Source organism: Diachasmimorpha longicaudata, chromosome 4 (assembly GCF_034640455.1).
Source record: "Diachasmimorpha longicaudata isolate KC_UGA_2023 chromosome 4, iyDiaLong2, whole genome shotgun sequence".
In the NCBI taxonomy this organism is placed as follows: domain Eukaryota; kingdom Metazoa; phylum Arthropoda; class Insecta; order Hymenoptera; family Braconidae; genus Diachasmimorpha; species Diachasmimorpha longicaudata.
Window position 1 is genome coordinate 7,749,756 of NC_087228.1, and position 19,233 is coordinate 7,768,988.

The 19,233-nt window shown below is 39.0% G+C and overlaps 1 protein-coding gene across 1 annotated transcript; it reads right to left on the reverse strand.

The window, feature by feature from the left end:
• Positions 1–2: 2 nt before the first annotated feature.
• Positions 3–18,992, reverse strand: LOC135161198 (peroxidase). Its single transcript, XM_064118561.1, has 14 exons — positions 18,735–18,992; positions 10,798–10,977; positions 8,371–8,450; positions 8,068–8,161; positions 7,809–8,000; positions 7,199–7,395; positions 6,304–6,556; positions 4,644–4,789; positions 3,999–4,240; positions 3,495–3,627; positions 3,280–3,407; positions 2,668–3,040; positions 2,258–2,366; positions 3–1,742 (listed from the first exon to the last, which is right to left on the reverse strand). The coding sequence occupies exons 1-14, from the start codon at positions 18,743–18,745 to the stop codon at positions 1,610–1,612; spliced, it is 2,271 nt and encodes a 756-aa protein (XP_063974631.1). The 5' UTR covers positions 18,746–18,992; the 3' UTR covers positions 3–1,609.
• Between the last annotated feature and the right edge of the window lie 241 nt (positions 18,993–19,233).

Consider the following 19,233-nt stretch of genomic DNA (forward strand, 5'->3'; position numbering starts at 1 on the left):
ACTGGTGTGACAAAGACTTTATTTATTCATTATTACTATGTACAAAAATTCGTGTATAAACAATGCTATGCTATGTTTATGCTGTACAGTTACGTATGGTAAGGATGCAGGAATTAGTTTGGGAGAAAACAACTGATGGGAATTAGAAAACGAAGGGCTCGGGTCGGGACTTCATTGAAATATAAAATTCGGGTCGTCATGAGAGGAAAATTCCTTCTTTTCTTTGAGTCTTCCGCGGAGAGAAAAATCTGTGAATTTTTATAGTGTGATTCCGATAAAAATTACTGTTTCGTAAATTGAAGGAACCCGCAGATCATTAATTACAAAATGTATTACAAAATTTTTGATATTGACAGTAGTTGTTATTCGTGAATATTCTAGTGCCCAACACAGTAATTTTTTTGGGACTTTTCTCTCCGGATACCTTTCGAAATTTCTCGTGCCACCGACATGGTATATTTACATTAAATTTCCTAAATTCTAGTGAAATACATTATGTACTAGCCGGTGCGTAACACCCCGACGGATCTGGTATAATTCATCGAATGTTAATTGGTCTACAATTTACTGCTGCATAAAGTATCAATCGACCAATTGTTTTTCGACGAACTGCACTTAAGCCCGTCCTGACACTTAAGACAAACTCGTTCTTTAATATATTAATCTCAAAGTAAATGCTACGCAGTAAGAACACGTAATTATTAACCCGAAGAACTGGAGAGAATCAATTCAACCAGTCACAGCTTGATTTTTATTTACATCCTTGATGTTTTGTATTTTATTGGGTGAAGTTGATGGTAAATGATGTTGTCTAGCCGTCGGCGGTACCATGGCACATAGACACCTTGTCGACGTTGTTTACACAAAACAAACTAATCGTAAAATACGAGATTTAAAACGAAATTTTGAAAACGTAGTTTACGATTTTTAAAACGTAAATTACGTTTTAGAAATCGCAATTTTTTTTAAAACGTAATTTACATTTTACATTTACGTTTTAAATCTCGTATTTTACCACTTGTTTTTTCTGTGTGTTGATAAAAAATCGAAAGTCTCAATGACGTCGCGTCAATCAATCGACATGAATATTGTGTAACAATTTTCATTCGAATTACGTTAGACTGGATGTAACGAACGTTCTTATCAATTAGAGGGGAATAGTCGAGTTATTGTGACTCTCAGGCGGTCTGCCTTTTAGTCTCGAAAAACTTAATCTTATTCAGAAGAGTAAATAATAAAAATCCTGTGACTTTTGTGCGATATTCTACTCAATATTTAAATTTAGGGGACGATGAGGCAAAATGGACACTAAACTTCATTCAAACGTCAGATCTTTATTCAATTTTTCCTCGAAAATAAATAATTAATAATTCATTCAGATAAATAATTAATTTATTTCTTTCTGCCGTGACAATAAAGTACTTTTTTCTCAATGGGAATCTAAAAAAAGTCTAGAGTTTCCATTTGACCTCATCTTGAAAAATTCTTAGGAACCTAAGGGAAACAACAACGCAGGGGCTATTTTACGTGTTCAACTGCGCACGATTATCCATTCTCAAAGTGTTCTATATGTCTGATTAACCCAGAACTCGTGACGGAGGACCTTCTCTTACTTTCCAAAGTGCCCATACTGATCCGCTAGATTACTCACGTATTGGGCAGCACGACTGGTTGGATACTCAGCCCACTTGTTGAAATCAATGCTGGGGAGTACGCCACTTTTGCAGGCAACTCGGGGGTTTCTGAAAGTTAATGATATCTCATGATTATTTTCCATTTTCTTTCCAAAAGACCCTCTCGAGCCTTTACATTGTGTTCCCTTCCCCCGCGGTGCCAGGGGATCGAATTTTCGCCCAACTGTACCGCATCCACAGGGGTACAGGGAAACCATGGAAAACCCCTACCGTACAGTCGACCGATAGTGCAGGGTCCCAGTGTACCTTATTATTAGGTGACCGGCCAATTGATCACGGTCTTTTTATCATAATCAAACTAATCGCGGTAAAAGAATCACAAATCAAAATATCATGAACCAAGAATATTACAATCGAGAATATCACAGACAAATGATCACAAATAAAAATATCGCAGCCAAATTATCACCAACAAAAATATACAAACTTAATATCCAACGGGTCTTTCTTCGTCTATAGTGAAATCTCCTATATTTGCTCATCTCTATCATTCACTTTTCTCTAGTGTAAGTTTTCCCAATTTTCCTCTAAATTTTTATTTTACTGCCCATTATTTCACTTACATTTCGTGATCAGGAAGGACCATCGGATACAATTGTATCGTGTCAATGAGATCAGTGTTGTCACAGATGAGCCTAGCCAACCGCGCCTTCCGAATTTCATTCAACTGACCTGTAAAGCACCACAAAATGTCAGTTTAAATATCAATGTCAACACTGAGAACAAAAATATTTTTCCCAAAATTTCTTCCTCTAAAAATTAAAAAAGTGGGAAGAAGTGAACAGTCATTAGCGCAGTTCATTCAAAATTATATGCAACATAGTTACCCTTGCGAGCAAAAAAGATAAAACATAAGAAATTGTTTTGTGAAAAAAATCCTTCTCCCAAGTAAATAAATATTTGGCAAAAATAATTGTTCTTCTCAGTCTGTAAAAATGTCCACCAAACTCTCCAAACAGATTGTCATTTTTACCGAGAGTGAATGACGACGGTTGATTGGGCAGTTCATACCAAAATCGGTCGCCTCGTCTCGAATTACTGAACTGCGTCGCGATAATGCAGGCAAAGGTTGGCCCCAGCATACTCCCAGGAAGTGGACGTTCTGAGACACCTCCTGACCACAGGTCGACATCACTGGGGTGCATGAATATCGAACTGTAACGTCTGATCGTTTCATTGGACATCGAGCCAAAGAGGTCCTCAAAATTATGCGCCTCCGAGAGTCCACATAATTTCCGGAATTCCATGTAACTGGGGACACCGAATTCCCTTCCCCGCTGCATATTAAAGGAGACGAGGTCGGCACCGAACCGGGCTCCGACTTTCTTGAACAAATGGTTCGTGACCTATCGAGGATGACAAATAAACATGAATTTCATTTATTCAAATTTATATTTTAAATATATATTTTTGCGTTCGAATGGCAGCAATTTTACAATTTTTTTTATTTTTGAATTTACACACACTACATTCAATACTTGAAATAATTTCCATGATTTTCTGGTGCATCTATTTAAAGAAACAATCAATGGAAATTGAAAAAATAATTCTCGGAAATAAATTATGTTCACAATGTGAAACTCGCCTCTTGTGTGATGGAGTCATCCATAGCTTGCGCCACTTGATTCATCAGTCCCATGAAATACTCATCGATAACACCGGCGCGGTAAAGATCATAGGGCCTTCGGATAAGATCGGACAGCCTCTTAGAAGCTGTAGAAATAATCGTAGTGAATTGATAAATCACATAGCAATGACAAATGAATAAAACATAAACTGGCAATTGTGGAAAAAACTTGCCGATGAATTTATGCGCTTTGCTCCATCTTTCAACAGCTGTGGGCAGCAGGGAGTGACCGAACCTGAAGGCCGCCGCGGCGAATGCGTCGATTACTCCAGGATTAACACTTGGATCATAGCCGTCCCAGTAATTCTAGAAATTTTAATTAATGAAAATTATTTGCTCAATTTTCTTCATTACACGGAGAAAAACATCGACAATAATTACCGTGGCAACACGATAAAATGGGTTCATTTGAACTAACCGAGAAAAATTCTGGTGCTACCACCAGAATTTTTAATGGGGGACCGTGGAAAGTCCTCTCGGATCTTCCATGAGAAATTCTTTTTGTAGTCAGTAAATATTCCGGTGCTGGCACGTGAATTTGCCCAGCTCCAGGTGCCAAGTCTGGGTCTGACACTTTTTTCTGATGCCAGCACCAGAATTTTTACTGCAGGCTACAGGAATTTTCGTTGGTGATTATCTTTTTCACATACATATAATTCCAGAAGAACTTGACCTACGTTTTTCTCCAGGAGAAGTCCGAATTTCGTCATGACTTCCTTTCCCAATAGAATAGGAAGGAATTCGTTGTATGTGACGTGTTGAATTTGCGCGATGGTGATGCGCCTGGACTCCTGGAAGAGGGTCTCATCGTCCCAGTGTGGATTCACTTGGGCCAGTCCCTTCGCTATTCTGTTATGCTCACGGGCCATAAGTGTGTGCATACAAGTGAGCACAAGCTGTTCATTAACTCTAATTTCACCTATAAAATTCAATCACCACATTACAACCAATTTCACCGAGTCAACGTCTCCCCTTAAATGAGAATCATGCTCTCATTTCGTGCCATTCTTCATTTTCAATGGCTTAAAATGCACACGTATAAGGGTAAGAATGTTGTCCGGAGGGAATTGTTATGTAATATTTGATCTAACCAGTGGTAGCATTAACCTCCCCTCCCCCTCACCACGTTCACCCCGGGGCTAATTGAGGGGGGAAGGGGGAGGTGAATATGCAGGGGAATGCGTGGTGCCGTCGATTAATCAATTCGTCGATTTTTATTCATTAGTTTTTTTTTCCCGAACCGAAGTGTAAGGGATTGAGAAAAATTATTGGCTGATGAATTGGGAAATTCTTGGGAATTAACAGGGTAACGATCGACTCACCAGCTTCGAAGCAATACATGGATTTGTTGGGACGGGTGCAGCCTTCGTCCGGAATGTCCAACTTCAGGGGTAATAAATCCTTCAGTCCGTACTCAGCGAATACGGGATTCATCCGGAGTTGTCCACCATAGCCTGATCTCAATTTTCTGGAATCGATGGGAAGATAAATATTCTCGGGAATTTTGTCACTGGTCTTTGGAATGGTAGTAATTATTGCGATTATATTTCTCGGATAAATGATTTTCCGGACTGAGGAATAATGGGTTTAGTCGTGGTAATGATAGGAAAGAATAATAGTAATTGGAATGATAGTAAATTTGGTGTGTGCGACGTGTTCTGATAGAATTTAGATTTTTAAATACAAATTTTACGGTATTGTTTACAATTTTCTCAAAATTGTATGGGAAAAATTCATCCACACAGACATGATTTAAAAAACCTCGTTTTTTCGCGTTTCATGTCATTCTACATAATTTGCAAGGGAAATTAGAAAATCGACAATCGGTAAAATACAGTGCTTCCATTCGGAAGCAGAAATCACATATTTCATCAAGTTTTCAATGTTAATACTGATAATATCCTCGGGGTATTACTTTATAGGCCTTCGTTCTCTTGCTAGCACTGGAATTCCTCTTTAAAAAATAATTCTGAAGTGTTTATGTGCCTTTATTTGTTTTTTTCTGTATCATAAATTCTCCCCAACGGACCCATCATTCATAAAAATTTCATCAGCTACAAGCAACTTGCACGTGAGAAGACATGACTGAGTGAGAATGACTCTCTTCAATGAGGCAACAGCTAGTAAATTCATATGATAGAAAGTCGGGAAGCCACAGTGCGATGTCTAGAAAATATGGAACACAGGTAACTGACATAGTTGATTTATGTTCGCACCGATGCAGCAAAAAAAGAATTTAAAAACCCACGTCCCAAGGCGTATCTCCAACATCACTGGGCATTCGAATTACTCGACTAATGCAAAGTTATACGTTACATATCAGGAAAAAAAAATTCCACGGTTTTCCCACCGTCGACTGATATAATACTTCAACTATTAAATTTTATTAGTCACCGTGGAGTAATTGATAATCTCTGGCGGAAAAACATGCAGACATATGTACGTTGATTCGGTGGTTGCAAGAAAGTTGAGTTGAAAATGAAATGAAAACAGTAAAAAGATACGCAGAAAGAAATTTAAAGAAAAAAATGGGAAGTTAGCTTTGCAATGGTGGACCATACTTGGATTTAAAGACGTCATCACATAGTCTCCTCTCTAATTTATTGTGTGTGTTTTTTAAGTTGTCTTTTTACCAGAGTAAATGTTAATTTTCTGCCTACCATACAATCTTTTTCAAAATTTTCTGAGAATAAACCAAATAAGTACCAGAACATCAATAAAGTTTTGAAATACTAGATTTGTTTTTCTACTTATTATCAGAGTAAAATTAAATTCTTGACTTTGTACAAAATACTATTTTTTTTTTCATTTCAAATAGCTGATTTAAAAAAATCGCTCTTCTCAAAAATGAATTCTACACAGTAGCATTGTTGAAAGTATCAAATTTTCAAATAAATGACGTCTTGTAGTGCAATGTCCCTAGCAATATTCACTGTGTTAACATTTTATAAATTACTAAAAATTTCTTTCCGCGTAACTCACCGGGCGAATTCCTCGCGAATTCCGTAGACAGTATTGCCATCGAGAACTCCAGTGAGAAGATTAAACGGCACTCGTGACCCGAGACGACAGCCCGCCCTCACTCCGGGGAAGGCTCTGACAAAGTCAATGCACCTGACGTTGAACAATCGGTAGAAATAATCGTCTTCTGGTATTTCAATTTCGTTGCAGTACGGATTTTTGCGATGGGGCGGACGGGAACAGCACTCCTCGGGGTCGTTTCGATTCATGGGGTCTGGAATTCATTGATTGAATGTCAGTGCGAAGGAATTCGAAGGGAACATGACACGAAATGAATAAAGTGACTATAAAAATGAGTTCAGTAGCGAAGTGATAACACTAAATAAGTCTTTTGACTATTGACCCGTTTGTGATGAATATCTTGAAACGCAGGGGGTGAGCAAAATTTTCATAGAAACCTTTTTTCCAAAGCTAATGGAGAGCTACAACAAATGTTAATATAAACAAAATAAATACAAAATAAAATTTCCAATGGAGACACTGGCAAATCAAGACTCGTTCCCTTATGTCCCCCTCGACTTTTTAACCAATATCTCTTAATCCATACAAGATAGCGAAATTTTTATAATTACCTTTATTACAGAATGCGATGTGCTCCACAAAAAAGGTTCTAACAAAAAAATGTTTACCTCTCTTAGATTCCAAGATATTAATTAAATACTGATCATTAGTCCGAAGCAACTTATCTCCATTCACCTCTTCGCTACTGATCTTTCATATTTGTTGAGTTATAAATCGACCCAACACAAGATTGTCCTTAAATATACCTTAAATATTCATTAAACCATTTCTTCCGTCCGGGAAAAATTATTATAAACAAATATCACACCGTCTATAAAGACCAATGCTGAATTACCGAGTGGTGTTGCAGTTAATGTGTAGTCGTGATCCATAAATTGTCCCCAGGCGATAACCATGACTGTTCCAGCGTGGTCGTGAAAACCATCGTCAGGGTGCATAGTCCTGGACACAACACGCGACAAAGGAAGTTTACCACCGGTAACGGATACTCTTGGGGCACTCATTCCATCGGCAAAAGCTGGAGTCATCATCCTAATCGCCATAAAAGTTCATTAAAAATTTATCTCTCACCCAATTTTCGATAAATTTTTATTGTCGTAACATTTTATAAATTACTAAAAATTTGTTTCCGTGTAGATTTCGAGATATTTATAAAAAACTAATCTATTTTAAAAAATCACGTATCTCGATTTATCACTTCGCTACGGAATTGAGGAAAGGGAGGAGCGATTGACAGGTAATTTCGGACGTCTTAATGAGAAAAAAGATGTCTGGGTCCCACCGAAATAAAGATTGAGTGCATCGATCTGGGTCGATGGGGAAAGGAAGGTCAATTGAAAGGATTCGAGAAAGGACTAACGTCCACTGGACATTTACATCTTGCGGTTAACAATATCAAAATCGAAAGTACTCAGTGATTTTTTCAATGGGTAATTGGGTAGTACCTGGTGAAGGGCGAGAGCGAAGATCCCCAGGTCGGATTCTCGAGATTGGTACAGAGACCGTCAAATCTGCGGTATTTTCCTGGACGACACTCGACGTTACTGACGAAAGCTGGACAGATGTCCTGAATGAGTGTCTTCGAGGTGTCGATTTTCGGGAGATCCCGTTCGATCTCTTCACTTGTCAATCCATATCTACAATTATAAATAATTATTAAGATAATCGGTTTACATTTCCTGATTTATACCGAAGAATTCTTACACCTGTGCTAATGTCGTGGAAATGTCCAGAAGGAGTTCTCCAACGGTCGCCAATTCCTCGGGTTTCCAGATCTTCGAGTGCGGCTGAGCAACATCTTGATAAAGAAAAAATAACAATTAATTCTCGGTATCAAGATTTTAATATTTATCGTTATGGTTGGATAATAATGGCCTGTAAAAGTCCACTTGTGCGAGTTTAATGAACCATTTGAAAATACCAGTTCAGATACCAGTACCTCTTACTTTATTTATTTATTACGATAATTTTTATATCCTGAGAATGGAGAGAAATAATGTAACTCACTGATTCGCTTTCGTGCGTCATAATAGGCACGATTAACAGCGTCGTAGGTGATGCAGGTATGGGAACCTGCGGAGGGTGTCCTGGAACAGGTAATGGATGATTATTGGAGTTGATGAACAGCATTGAGCTGGTGAAATAGGATTTACTGGGACAGGGGCGCTTCATACGTTGAGGAGTGATTTCTCGTGACTTTAGAGTGCTAACAAACTTTTGGGGACAAAAGAGAAAAATTGGAATATCTCGAGGAATCAATATGAATGGCTATAGCATATTCTAACCAATCGAGTACATCGAGACAACATTTTTTTAGAAGTGAAACATTGAAAATTACCTCATCTCATTATATCAATATTGAGACGTGAGAATTTATTTATAGGAATATTGATTGATTAATCAATTAATAATTAATTTCTCATTTTATTAATGAAATGAGATTCTCTGAGGGAAGAGTTAGGATATTTATATGTTGGTATTAATGTAATGAGATCCAATAACAACCGAGCAACGAAAGGAAACCTCGCATTACCCAACGATTCGGTCCTTCTTTTGGACTGAACCAGCAAAAATTCACTTTCTTCGGAGACAAGTTTAGTGGACGTGAGTTTGTCCGACATTATTTGCATTGCCCCTGTTCGACCAAGTGAAACCACAAACCGAGCAGTAGGTGCGGTTCAGATTAGATCCGAATCCGGCAATGGTACTCCTGCTGACGCTTTCACCAGCACGTGGAGACAGTAGTTTGGCGAGAATGATCAGTTATCAAAGGGGGACCACTCGTATTATATTGCGAATAGTCGACTATCATGCGATAGCTCGAGGGCACAATCGAGAGCATTTCACGTTTAATAAGATTTCTGAAGTCATGAGTATTCAATAAGACATCAGGGGATTTATTTAGTGACGATTGTGCCTGCGGCCGGACGAAATTCTTCGTTTTGTGGAGAAAATTAATTTCTTCAGCTCCGTTGAAACATCTGGCGAAAAGATAATTTATATGTTGAGGAGTTGAAGAATTCCATAGTTCATCCGGATTTGAACTATTCAAGTGGAACTGTATGACGACTATGAAAGGGAAATTGCGTCATGAACGAGGAACCAGAATGAATGAACCGGATCGCAACTGCCAATTGACGGGGGATAAAATATGATCCGAATGTACGGATACAAATTGCAGAGTTGAACTGGGAAAAATAGAGCATTGTGCACGCTTCATATCGACTGATAACCTTTCCTATGCGGCGAGAAAAGTCGTAGAAAAATTGCTGTGCCGGACACTAGAATCGAGGGGAAAAATGCTGGAATACTGGACTATGTTTTATTCATATATAAGAATTTTTATCAATACCATAAATTTTGTAATACATTTTGTAATTAGTGATATGTGGCTACGTACAATTTACGAAACAGCACTATAAAATTTGAAGGTTTATTATTTTTTATTTGAGTTTAGCTGAAAAATTGATGGAACAACTTTAAAAATTCCCATCTAGATCAGTTCATTTTATGGTGCCTTATTTCATTTTTTATTGTGTCGCACAGTAATTTTTCGTTAGTTCATTTTGATTGGTTAACGATGAACGCCCAATATATCTCATTACTGCCGACGTTGGGCCCTGTTGCATCAGCCCTTTGGCGACGATCTCCTCGTCGCTCATTAGACTTTGAATTTTTACGAGACTGATATAGAAGTTTTCCTAAGCCGAGAAAGAAATTTTCCTAGGGATACAGTAATTTTCCTCAGCTCTGCAGCTTGCGCTGAGATTGTAAGGCAGCACAATATTTTTTATCGGAATCGCATTATAAAAATTCACAGATTTTTCTCTCCGTCTACATGCAAGGAGTTTTCTTATTAACCGTTGAGCCGCCACAACCGCTGGAATTTCAGGATTTGAAAGTACAAATGATTGTGGGACTTTGGAATAAAACTAGAATTCAGGGTGACCTTGCCTTTTGCTTCCGAGTGGAAGAATTGCAATCGTTTATCTTGGGTTTTTATAATGTTATTTGGAAACGATGGAAAATTGTCTGAAATATGAAAATACGCAGCTGCTTATGCATAATTAAAAAAAAAATTAAGACAGAGGCGACTAAAATTATTTTTAACAATCGGTAATTATCTCAGTTCATAAATATTAATGACAGGTCATTTTGAAGTGAAATATACCTCGATAGGGCCAGGCTAAAATAAAAACTACGATGTTGAAATGACTGTCCATTAATCAACATCCAATTTATTGAATTTTATGAATTCAACTTCATAAATAAATCGTTCCCACATTATTTAATAATCCCTATCCATAATCCAATAAATGAATATCAATTTTTCGGTTTATCCTCCCAAAACTCTTCTACGAGCTCTCATTTTTTAAAACGTCACCCTGTGAATGTTTTCTTCATAAATAATGTTTGGAATTATCGGATACTCACTCTCGTCCCCTGAGTAAATTATAAGTATAATCGTAAGCGTTAGACCTCCCTGGGCCATTGAGAATCAGAGCACAGCCCTCATCACCGGAGTAACTGTCAAACGTGTCAAACTGCAGTCCACCCCAGCAACACGTGGTCAACAGGTAAAAAACCACGAAGTGTACGCTCACCGTAACAGACCTGAAACATTCCAACAATCCAAAAGTTTATGATAATTTCACCTCGTGAACAATTCACGAATTTCATTCGCCGTTTTAATCACCACGATTAATCTATCGAGTTGACGTTTCACCTCGGCGAGTACATTATTCTTAACAGTATCCACTGTCTGATGTTGCTGTTCACCATTGTCTGAATCTGATTGTTTTAACACGAATCTGACAATGCGATTTATCACGCGATAGGAGACAACGACCGCAATGTGACAAATAGTCGAGAATAATATTTACACAAGATAAAGTCCAATACTGTAGTATCGTAAATGCGTTTGTAATTTAAGTTTAGAGTAAGTTTATAGTAAGTTAGGATTAGGACAAATAGTAATTTGTCCATAAGTGCTGGAGTAGTTCGTTTATGATGGGTCCGAGGACTCAAGCATAGACGAGCAATCCAGATATATTGCGGGTCGGAAGACCCAGGTCAGAGACGACCATGGGGACTTCCCCATGAACGTCGCACACGAGGTGGTCACGTTGGCCCATGCCGCTGACGTCAGGGGGAAAAACCTTTCCCGTACTGACCGTGTTGACCTCGGAGTGGGGGGCGACGTAGGGCACCCTGATAGACCCTTATGAGGAGGGAGAACATTAGAGTGTGTCGAGAGACCTTGAGGAGAAGGTCAGCGGGTAGAGTCGAGCATTCATAGTTAGAATTCAGAGTTAGAGTTTAGAGTTAGAGTTAGAGCTGAAGTTAAGTTAAGACTAGACCATATTAGACGCTAATTTGTAGAGAATAGTAGCATACTTTTTAACAAGCTGTAGTGTACCGTTTTAAATTGAATAAATGTATTAGTGTAGAAGTGTCGTGTTTCAACTGAAAATCCTTTACCGATATATCCCACATAATTTTGGGGGCTCGTCCGGGATATCGAAAAAAGGATTCAGTAATTAAGAAGTGCGTGAGTGATAACCAGCGATCAAAATGATAAGTGACAGCGAGAAAAACGCAGAAGAACGAGAAGAAGCTGTAGCCAACGACACTGAGGACGAAGCCACATTAGAATCACGCTTAGAAGCCATGAAATTAATAGAGATCAAAGAAGAGCTACGCCAGAGAAGACTGAAGACGACTGGGAATAAAAATGAGCTCATGATAAGATTGAGAAATGTGTGGCAACAGGAACGAGGACAACGTCCACCATCTGGACGTGTACAAAGAAAAAATAAGCAGAACACTCCTGATCGGAAGAAGCACAGAGAAGAGCCAGAAGTCAACAGTGAAGTGAGTGAAGCAGAGAGTTCCAGTCAATCGGACAGTGAAGACGAGTATGATGAACGTAGACGCAGGCGAAGGCGTAAACACCGTGATCAGTACACGTTATCATTTAAGGACGTAGAAGCGTCGCTTGAAAAGTTCAGCGGTGAAGACCATGTCAATGTTGTCAGGTGGCTGAATGATTTTGAGGAAGTAGCTGAAACATGTCACTGGAATGACATTCAGAAAGTTGCCTACGCAAAACAGTTGCTACGAGGGTCAGCAAAGACATTTGTTAATTTTGAAAAGTGCAGAAAGTGGTCAGTGCTGAAAAAATCATTGAAGGATGAGTTTGCAGAAACAGTGGATAGCTATAAAATTCATCAAGAGCTATCGAAGCGCAAGAAGAAACCGGAAGAGAAATTCCAAGCCTACATTTACAGTATGCTGGAGATTGCAGCACAAGCTGACGTTGACACGCCTGCAGTCATCAGATACATCATAACAGGAATTCCAGATGAGCCACATAATAAAACAATGTTGTATGGAGCCAAGACAATTCGGGAACTGAAAGACCGTTTTCTTCAATACGAAGCCATGAAGAATGAAGCAAAGATGAGGAACAGAATACCGAAACAAGAAGATAAAAAGAAAGTTCTGAGGAGCGACATCAAGGCAGAGTTCAGAACAGACTTCAAGACAGGATCCGGAGCAGAGTCCAAGGCTGGAAAACCTGACGGAAAGGGTTGTTACAACTGTGGCGAGAACGGCCACATCGGACGCTTTTGTCCCAACAAGGAGAAGGGCATGAAGTGCTTCAAATGTAAGGATTGGGGTCATCGATCATCTGAGTGCCCTACCAAGAAGAGCAGCGAGAAGACTTCTTCATACGCATCATCCCAAGGGTCAAAAGGAAAACAACTGAAGGAAGTAAAAATCATCGATATGAGGTATTCCGCTGTCATTGACACTGGCAGCGATTTAAGTTTAATAACTAGAGACACTTATAATAAGATTGGATCGCCAGTGTTGGGCAATAGAATCGAGTTTGATGGACTAGGCGCGAAAAATAATTGTACCGATGGTTCGTTTGAGAGCGATTTAACAGTCGATGGCGAACGTTTTAAGATTAATTTTCACGTAGTAGATAATAGTATGATGAGGTATCCCGTGCTAATTGGTGCCGATTTTTTGAATCTGGTAGATTTTCGGTCAGTCGCGGGTAAAGTCATTATCAAGAAGATTCCTGAGAACATGCTTAGAGACGATGCCGAATTGCCTGAAGTATTAAAAATAGATGTAATTGAAGAAAAGAGTATAGATTTATCCCATATCAAAGATGGTAGCGTGTGTGAAGAAATCGAAGCATTAATAGATTCTTATAAGCCCGAGAAGACGCGAGATGTAGGGATAGAGATGAAACTCATCTTAACTGATGAAACACCGATTCACCAACGGCCTAGACGATTATCTTACGCCGAGAGAAAGGAAGTAGATCGACAAACGGATGCATGGCTAGAAGAGGGTATTATCTGTCGCTCGAACTCAGATTTTGCAAGCCCTATTGTACTGGTTCCGAAAAAAAACGGGAAAACGAGAATTTGCGTAGATTTTCGGAAATTGAATAAAAAAATCATTAAGGATCGATACCCGTTGCCATTGATTGAAGACCAGCTAGATCGTTTGCAGGGCGCGCGAGTTTTTACAGCCCTTGATTTAGAGAATGGATTTTTTCATGTAGATGTGGAAAAACAGAGTCGTAAATATACTTCGTTTGTAACGCCGACCGCGCAATTTGAGTTTATAAAGATGCCGTTCGGATTATGTAATTCTCCATCAGTTTTTCAGAAATTTATAAACGCGGTGTTTAGAGATCTAATATCGAAAGATATCGTCTTAACCTATATGGATGATATTATTATTCCGGCATGCAACATTCAGGAAGGTTTAGATAGACTAAAACTTGTCATTAGAGTATCGCGGGAGGCCGGATTAATAATTAATTGGTCAAAGTGCAAATTTTTGGAGACGCGCATCGAGTATCTAGGCCATATCATTGAAAATGGTACCCTGAAGCCTTCAGAGAATAAAGTCAAGGCGGTCGTGAGATTCTCAGAGCCAAAATGCGTAAAAAATATTCAAAGTTTTTTAGGTTTAACCGGATACTTCCGTAAATTCATTCCCGGTTATGCACGTTTAGCCAGACCCTTGTCGAATCTGTTGAAAGCAGATGTAGAATTTAAATTCCAAAATGAAGAGAGAGATGCATTTATTAACCTCAAAAATGCATTGATTAGTCATCCAGTTTTACGGCTATATCGTGTAGGCGCAGAGACAGAGCTCCATACTGACGCATCAAAGCTCGGTTATGGTGCTATCCTTTTACAGAAGGATGAAAACGAAAATTCTTTCCATCCTATCTATTTCGCGAGCGGTAAGACGTCTAAAGCCGAAGAAAAATATAGTAGCTACGAGTTAGAAGTACTCGCGATAATTAAATCTTTGAAAAAATTTAGAGTCTACCTATTAGGTATTCCTTTTAAGATTGTCACCGATTGTCAAGCGTTCACGATGACAATGAACAAGCAGGACTTGTGTGTACGCGTAGCACGATGGGCTTTACTCCTACAGGAGTTTAATTTTGAAATTGAGCATCGTCCCGGCAAGAGCATGTCACATGTAGATGCATTAAGTCGAAATCCTTTGCCAGAAGCACTTTTGATAGAAGAGAAAAATGACAGTTTAATCGCCAGATTTAAAAAATGCCAGACTGAAGATAAAGAAATTAGAAGTTTAACTGAGAATGTGTGTAATGGTGAAACCACTGATTTTATTGTACAAAATAATTTATTATATAAGCGAATGAGAGATGATGTTTTACTAGTTGTACCTCATGTCTTGCAGTCGCAAATTATTAGACAGGCACATGAGCAGGGCCATTTTGGCATCACTAAAACTGAGGAAATTGTTAAGAGAGATTACTGGTTTCCGAGAATGCGAGAGAAAATCGAGAGAATTGTACGGGGTTGTATAAATTGCATAGTAAGTGAAAGAAAGCAAGGGAAACAAGAGGGTTTTCTTAATCCCATAGAGAAAGGAGACAAACCCCTTGACACTTACCATATCGATCATATTGGCCCAATGACAATTACAAAGAAACGCTATAGACATATTTTTGTAGTTGTAGATGCTTTTTCTAAATCTGTTTGGTTATATCCTACTCGGTCAACAGATGCAGCCGAGGTAATTGATAGATTAACTAAGCAATCAGTAGTTTTTGGTAATCCGCGACGAATCGTATCGGATCGAGGTAGCGCATTCACATCACATGCATTCAAAGAATATTGCCTAGAGAATGATATTCAGCATTCCTTAGTATGTACTGGCCTTCCGAGGGCTAATGGTCAAGTGGAAAGGGTAAACCGTACGTTGATCCCATTATTAACGAAGTTGTCCGCTCCTAAACCCGATGAGTGGTTTAAACATGTTCACACAGCGCAGATGTTTTTGAATGCGACCTCAAATAGAAGTACGGGTCGAACGCCATTCCAGTTGCTTTTCGGAGTGAATATGCGTTTAAAAGAAAATGTCGAGGTTCGCGCGATGATTGAGGAAGAGTGGATGCATATGTTTGAGGAAGAGCGCAATGAGATTAGAAAAGACGCGAAGCAAAAAATTTGTAAAATTCAGGCCGAAAATCAGAGGAACTATGATAAAAAACGTAAAGAGGCCAAGTATTATAAAGAGGGAGATCTTGTTGCTATTAAACGCACTCAGTTAGGGCCAGGGTTGAAGCTCTATCCAAAGTTTTTAGCTCCATATCGTGTAGTGAGAAAATTACGCAATGATCGATACATTGTGAGAAAAGTAGGAGAACACGAAGGTCCACAAGAGACATCCACATCAGCTGACTACATGAAGCCATGGCTACCTGATGTTGATTACTCTGATGATGAGTAGATTAACATTTGAGGGCAAATGTTCCTGTCAGGACGGCCGAGTGTAGTATCGTAAATGCGTTTGTAATTTAAGTTTAGAGTAAGTTTATAGTAAGTTAGGATTAGGACAAATAGTAATTTGTCCATAAGTGCTGGAGTAGTTCGTTTATGATGGGTCCGAGGACTCAAGCATAGACGAGCAATCCAGATATATTGCGGGTCGGAAGACCCAGGTCAGAGACGACCATGGGGACTTCCCCATGAACGTCGCACACGAGGTGGTCACGTTGGCCCATGCCGCTGACGTCAGGGGGAAAAACCTTTCCCGTACTGACCGTGTTGACCTCGGAGTGGGGGGCGACGTAGGGCACCCTGATAGACCCTTATGAGGAGGGAGAACATTAGAGTGTGTCGAGAGACCTTGAGGAGAAGGTCAGCGGGTAGAGTCGAGCATTCATAGTTAGAATTCAGAGTTAGAGTTTAGAGTTAGAGTTAGAGCTGAAGTTAAGTTAAGACTAGACCATATTAGACGCTAATTTGTAGAGAATAGTAGCATACTTTTTAACAAGCTGTAGTGTACCGTTTTAAATTGAATAAATGTATTAGTGTAGAAGTGTCGTGTTTCAACTGAAAATCCTTTACCGATATATCCCACAATACGTTAAATAAAAATTTTGGTAATTTTTGTACGAACTGTCATTCAGAGAAAAATTACCAAACGAACGCGAGTTTGACGTGAATTTATTTTTTGCATAACATTAGGCAGAAATTATTTTTCATTAATAAAATCCTCTTAAAACCAATTTCGTTTCGGAATTACAAAACAAAATGCATTTTTTTAAAATTTTCCCTCTGCATAATTTTTTGCGAAAAGTAAAAATATTCAGGTCGTGATCTTGAATGAAAATTCCGCAGATATCGTTACCAATCGATTTAAATCAATTGCGGAAAAGTATTTCCCTACGTTAAATGAACAAAAACTCATAATTCAAACAAGCGTATTAACACATATCCTAATGTCTCTCTTAATTGAGTTGTAAATTCGCGGGACTTTTTTATGCCCCTCGCGCCTTTCGCAAATGTGAATTCGTTACGTTAATCACAGGTGAATAGTTTGTGGTATTATGAATGCCCCTGGCTAGTGTCCTGTCTAATGACTGCTGACCTTGTCATGTATGAGTTTAGAATGCCTATTTGCATAGCCTTACAATAGGTCGTTGAATCCTCTGATCCCGTTTTCAAGTGTCTCCTGAGGTTTTTTATCGGTACAACACTTACGTTATTGTTTTTGCAATGATTTTCGCACAAATATAATTATGACTGTGCGATTAAAACTACAATAAAATGTTCCAAACGAATGAATTAATTAATTAAAAGTCATATCAAGAAAACATTGGAATTATTTGAAATTATTTGAGGGAAATATTTTTAGAAATTTGAATAATTGAAACTGCGAATGAGCGCTATTTTCCCTCTACTTACGCGTTAAGCGTTTAACGCAACCTTTTCCGAAGTCGCTCAAGAAGTTTCACTTGAAAAAAAATAACTCAACGACTGGAGAAAATTGATTGGGATATTTCTTCACATATTTTTTCATTGTTATCATTATGGAGCCTCAGTACCGATTCTCTCGCGATATTTTCTTTACCCTGAGACATAGGGATCGCTTCAGCTTCACGGTCAAACGACTCCGCGGTTTTAGGACTAACAAATAGGAAGTGAAAGTGTGGAGCGATCGTGTAATCAATTATTGACAATGACATCTGTATTATCACTTCTTCCAAATGCCCAAGTAGTTGTGGTCATTGTCCTCTCGTAGGCGACAGTCCAAAGGACGCGAGAATTTTTTTCGTTAAAGGACGCGAGAATTTTTTTTGTTGAACGACGCGGGAATTTTTTTTGTTTCATTAATGAGCGCGACAATTTTTTTTCTTTACTAAAGACCGCGAGAATTGATAGCTCTTTGAAGGGGCATTTTAATGAACTCCGAAGAGTCCATCAATCAACGACTTAATTATTAAACCCGTAAACGTGGGGACAGAAAATTCAGCGGATGGTTTTATTAATGAGACGGTTTATTCCTGTCCACCCGCGTGTGGAATTAACCAATACGATTTTCACTGCACTCTGACTCGGTTATGAAAGAATGATTGATGAGTTGACGAGTGGGACATAATCCCGGAAAATAAAGGGACGAGTCTACGCCGAGAACTTGCGCGGATTTTTCAAGGGTGGAATACACTGAGAGAAAAATATAATTTTGTCGAACAAAAATTTTTTTTGAGAAAAATTTAGAGTGAATTTTGAATGGGGATTTTGGCATTTAATTGTCCACAACAAATGCGATTGGCAAAATTAAATTTTTGCCTCGACTGTCTCGATTAATCCAGAAGTCGCATTCTCCTCCCCTGACGATCGATTTCGGCGCGATAAATATCGAAAGCCTTGGAGACAGGATTAAATTGTCAAATAACGATATGTGGTAATTCAAGATGAAATAGCAGGAGCACATGATCCTTTCACTTTTCCGTCGATCATCAGCAACAACCGGATAATAAAATCAGTTCAATTGAGACGATCACTTACCTATCGATCATCTTGAAGGCCGACAGCGCAGTCTCCCACTGTCAATTCTTTATTTTATCAATTGTTTATCGCAGAAGTGTCACTGCACACGCGACGGATAATCACGAAACAGTGGAGGAAGACGATTAGTGGTCAGACCAGTGTTGTGAGGCCCACGAAGAGGGACTCAATGAGGTGATCGGTACCGACCTCGCTCGGCGCTTGTTCCTCGACTTCTGATCGCAGACAACTCGTATCCTAGCTGTTCACTGTCTTTGAGATTGTTTCCTTCGTCGATATCGCGGCGTAGGTGTGCGGTGGGCCCCTCCAGGGTGGGACTCGAAAGCTCTGCGCCGACACGGGGAACTTGAGAAGGGAGAAATTGGGACTGTTCTGCCTGTGACTTCATTTTTGTTTGGCATTGGTCGGGTGACTTTCCTTTCGCCAGGAGAGATTGTCTCGAATTGTTTTCGATGTTTGCGATTTTTCGGGGACTAGTGCTTCCGAAATGGAGAGATAA

Coding starts and splice junctions, on each gene's coding strand:
- LOC135161198 (XM_064118561.1), bottom strand. Junction 8,001..8,067: donor TCCACGACATTAGCACAGGT/GTAAGAATTCTT, acceptor TTATAATTGTAG/ATATGGATTGACAAGTGAAG. Junction 1,743..2,257: donor GTCCTTCCTGATCACGAAAT/GTAAGTGAAATA, acceptor ATTAACTTTCAG/AAACCCCCGAGTTGCCTGCA.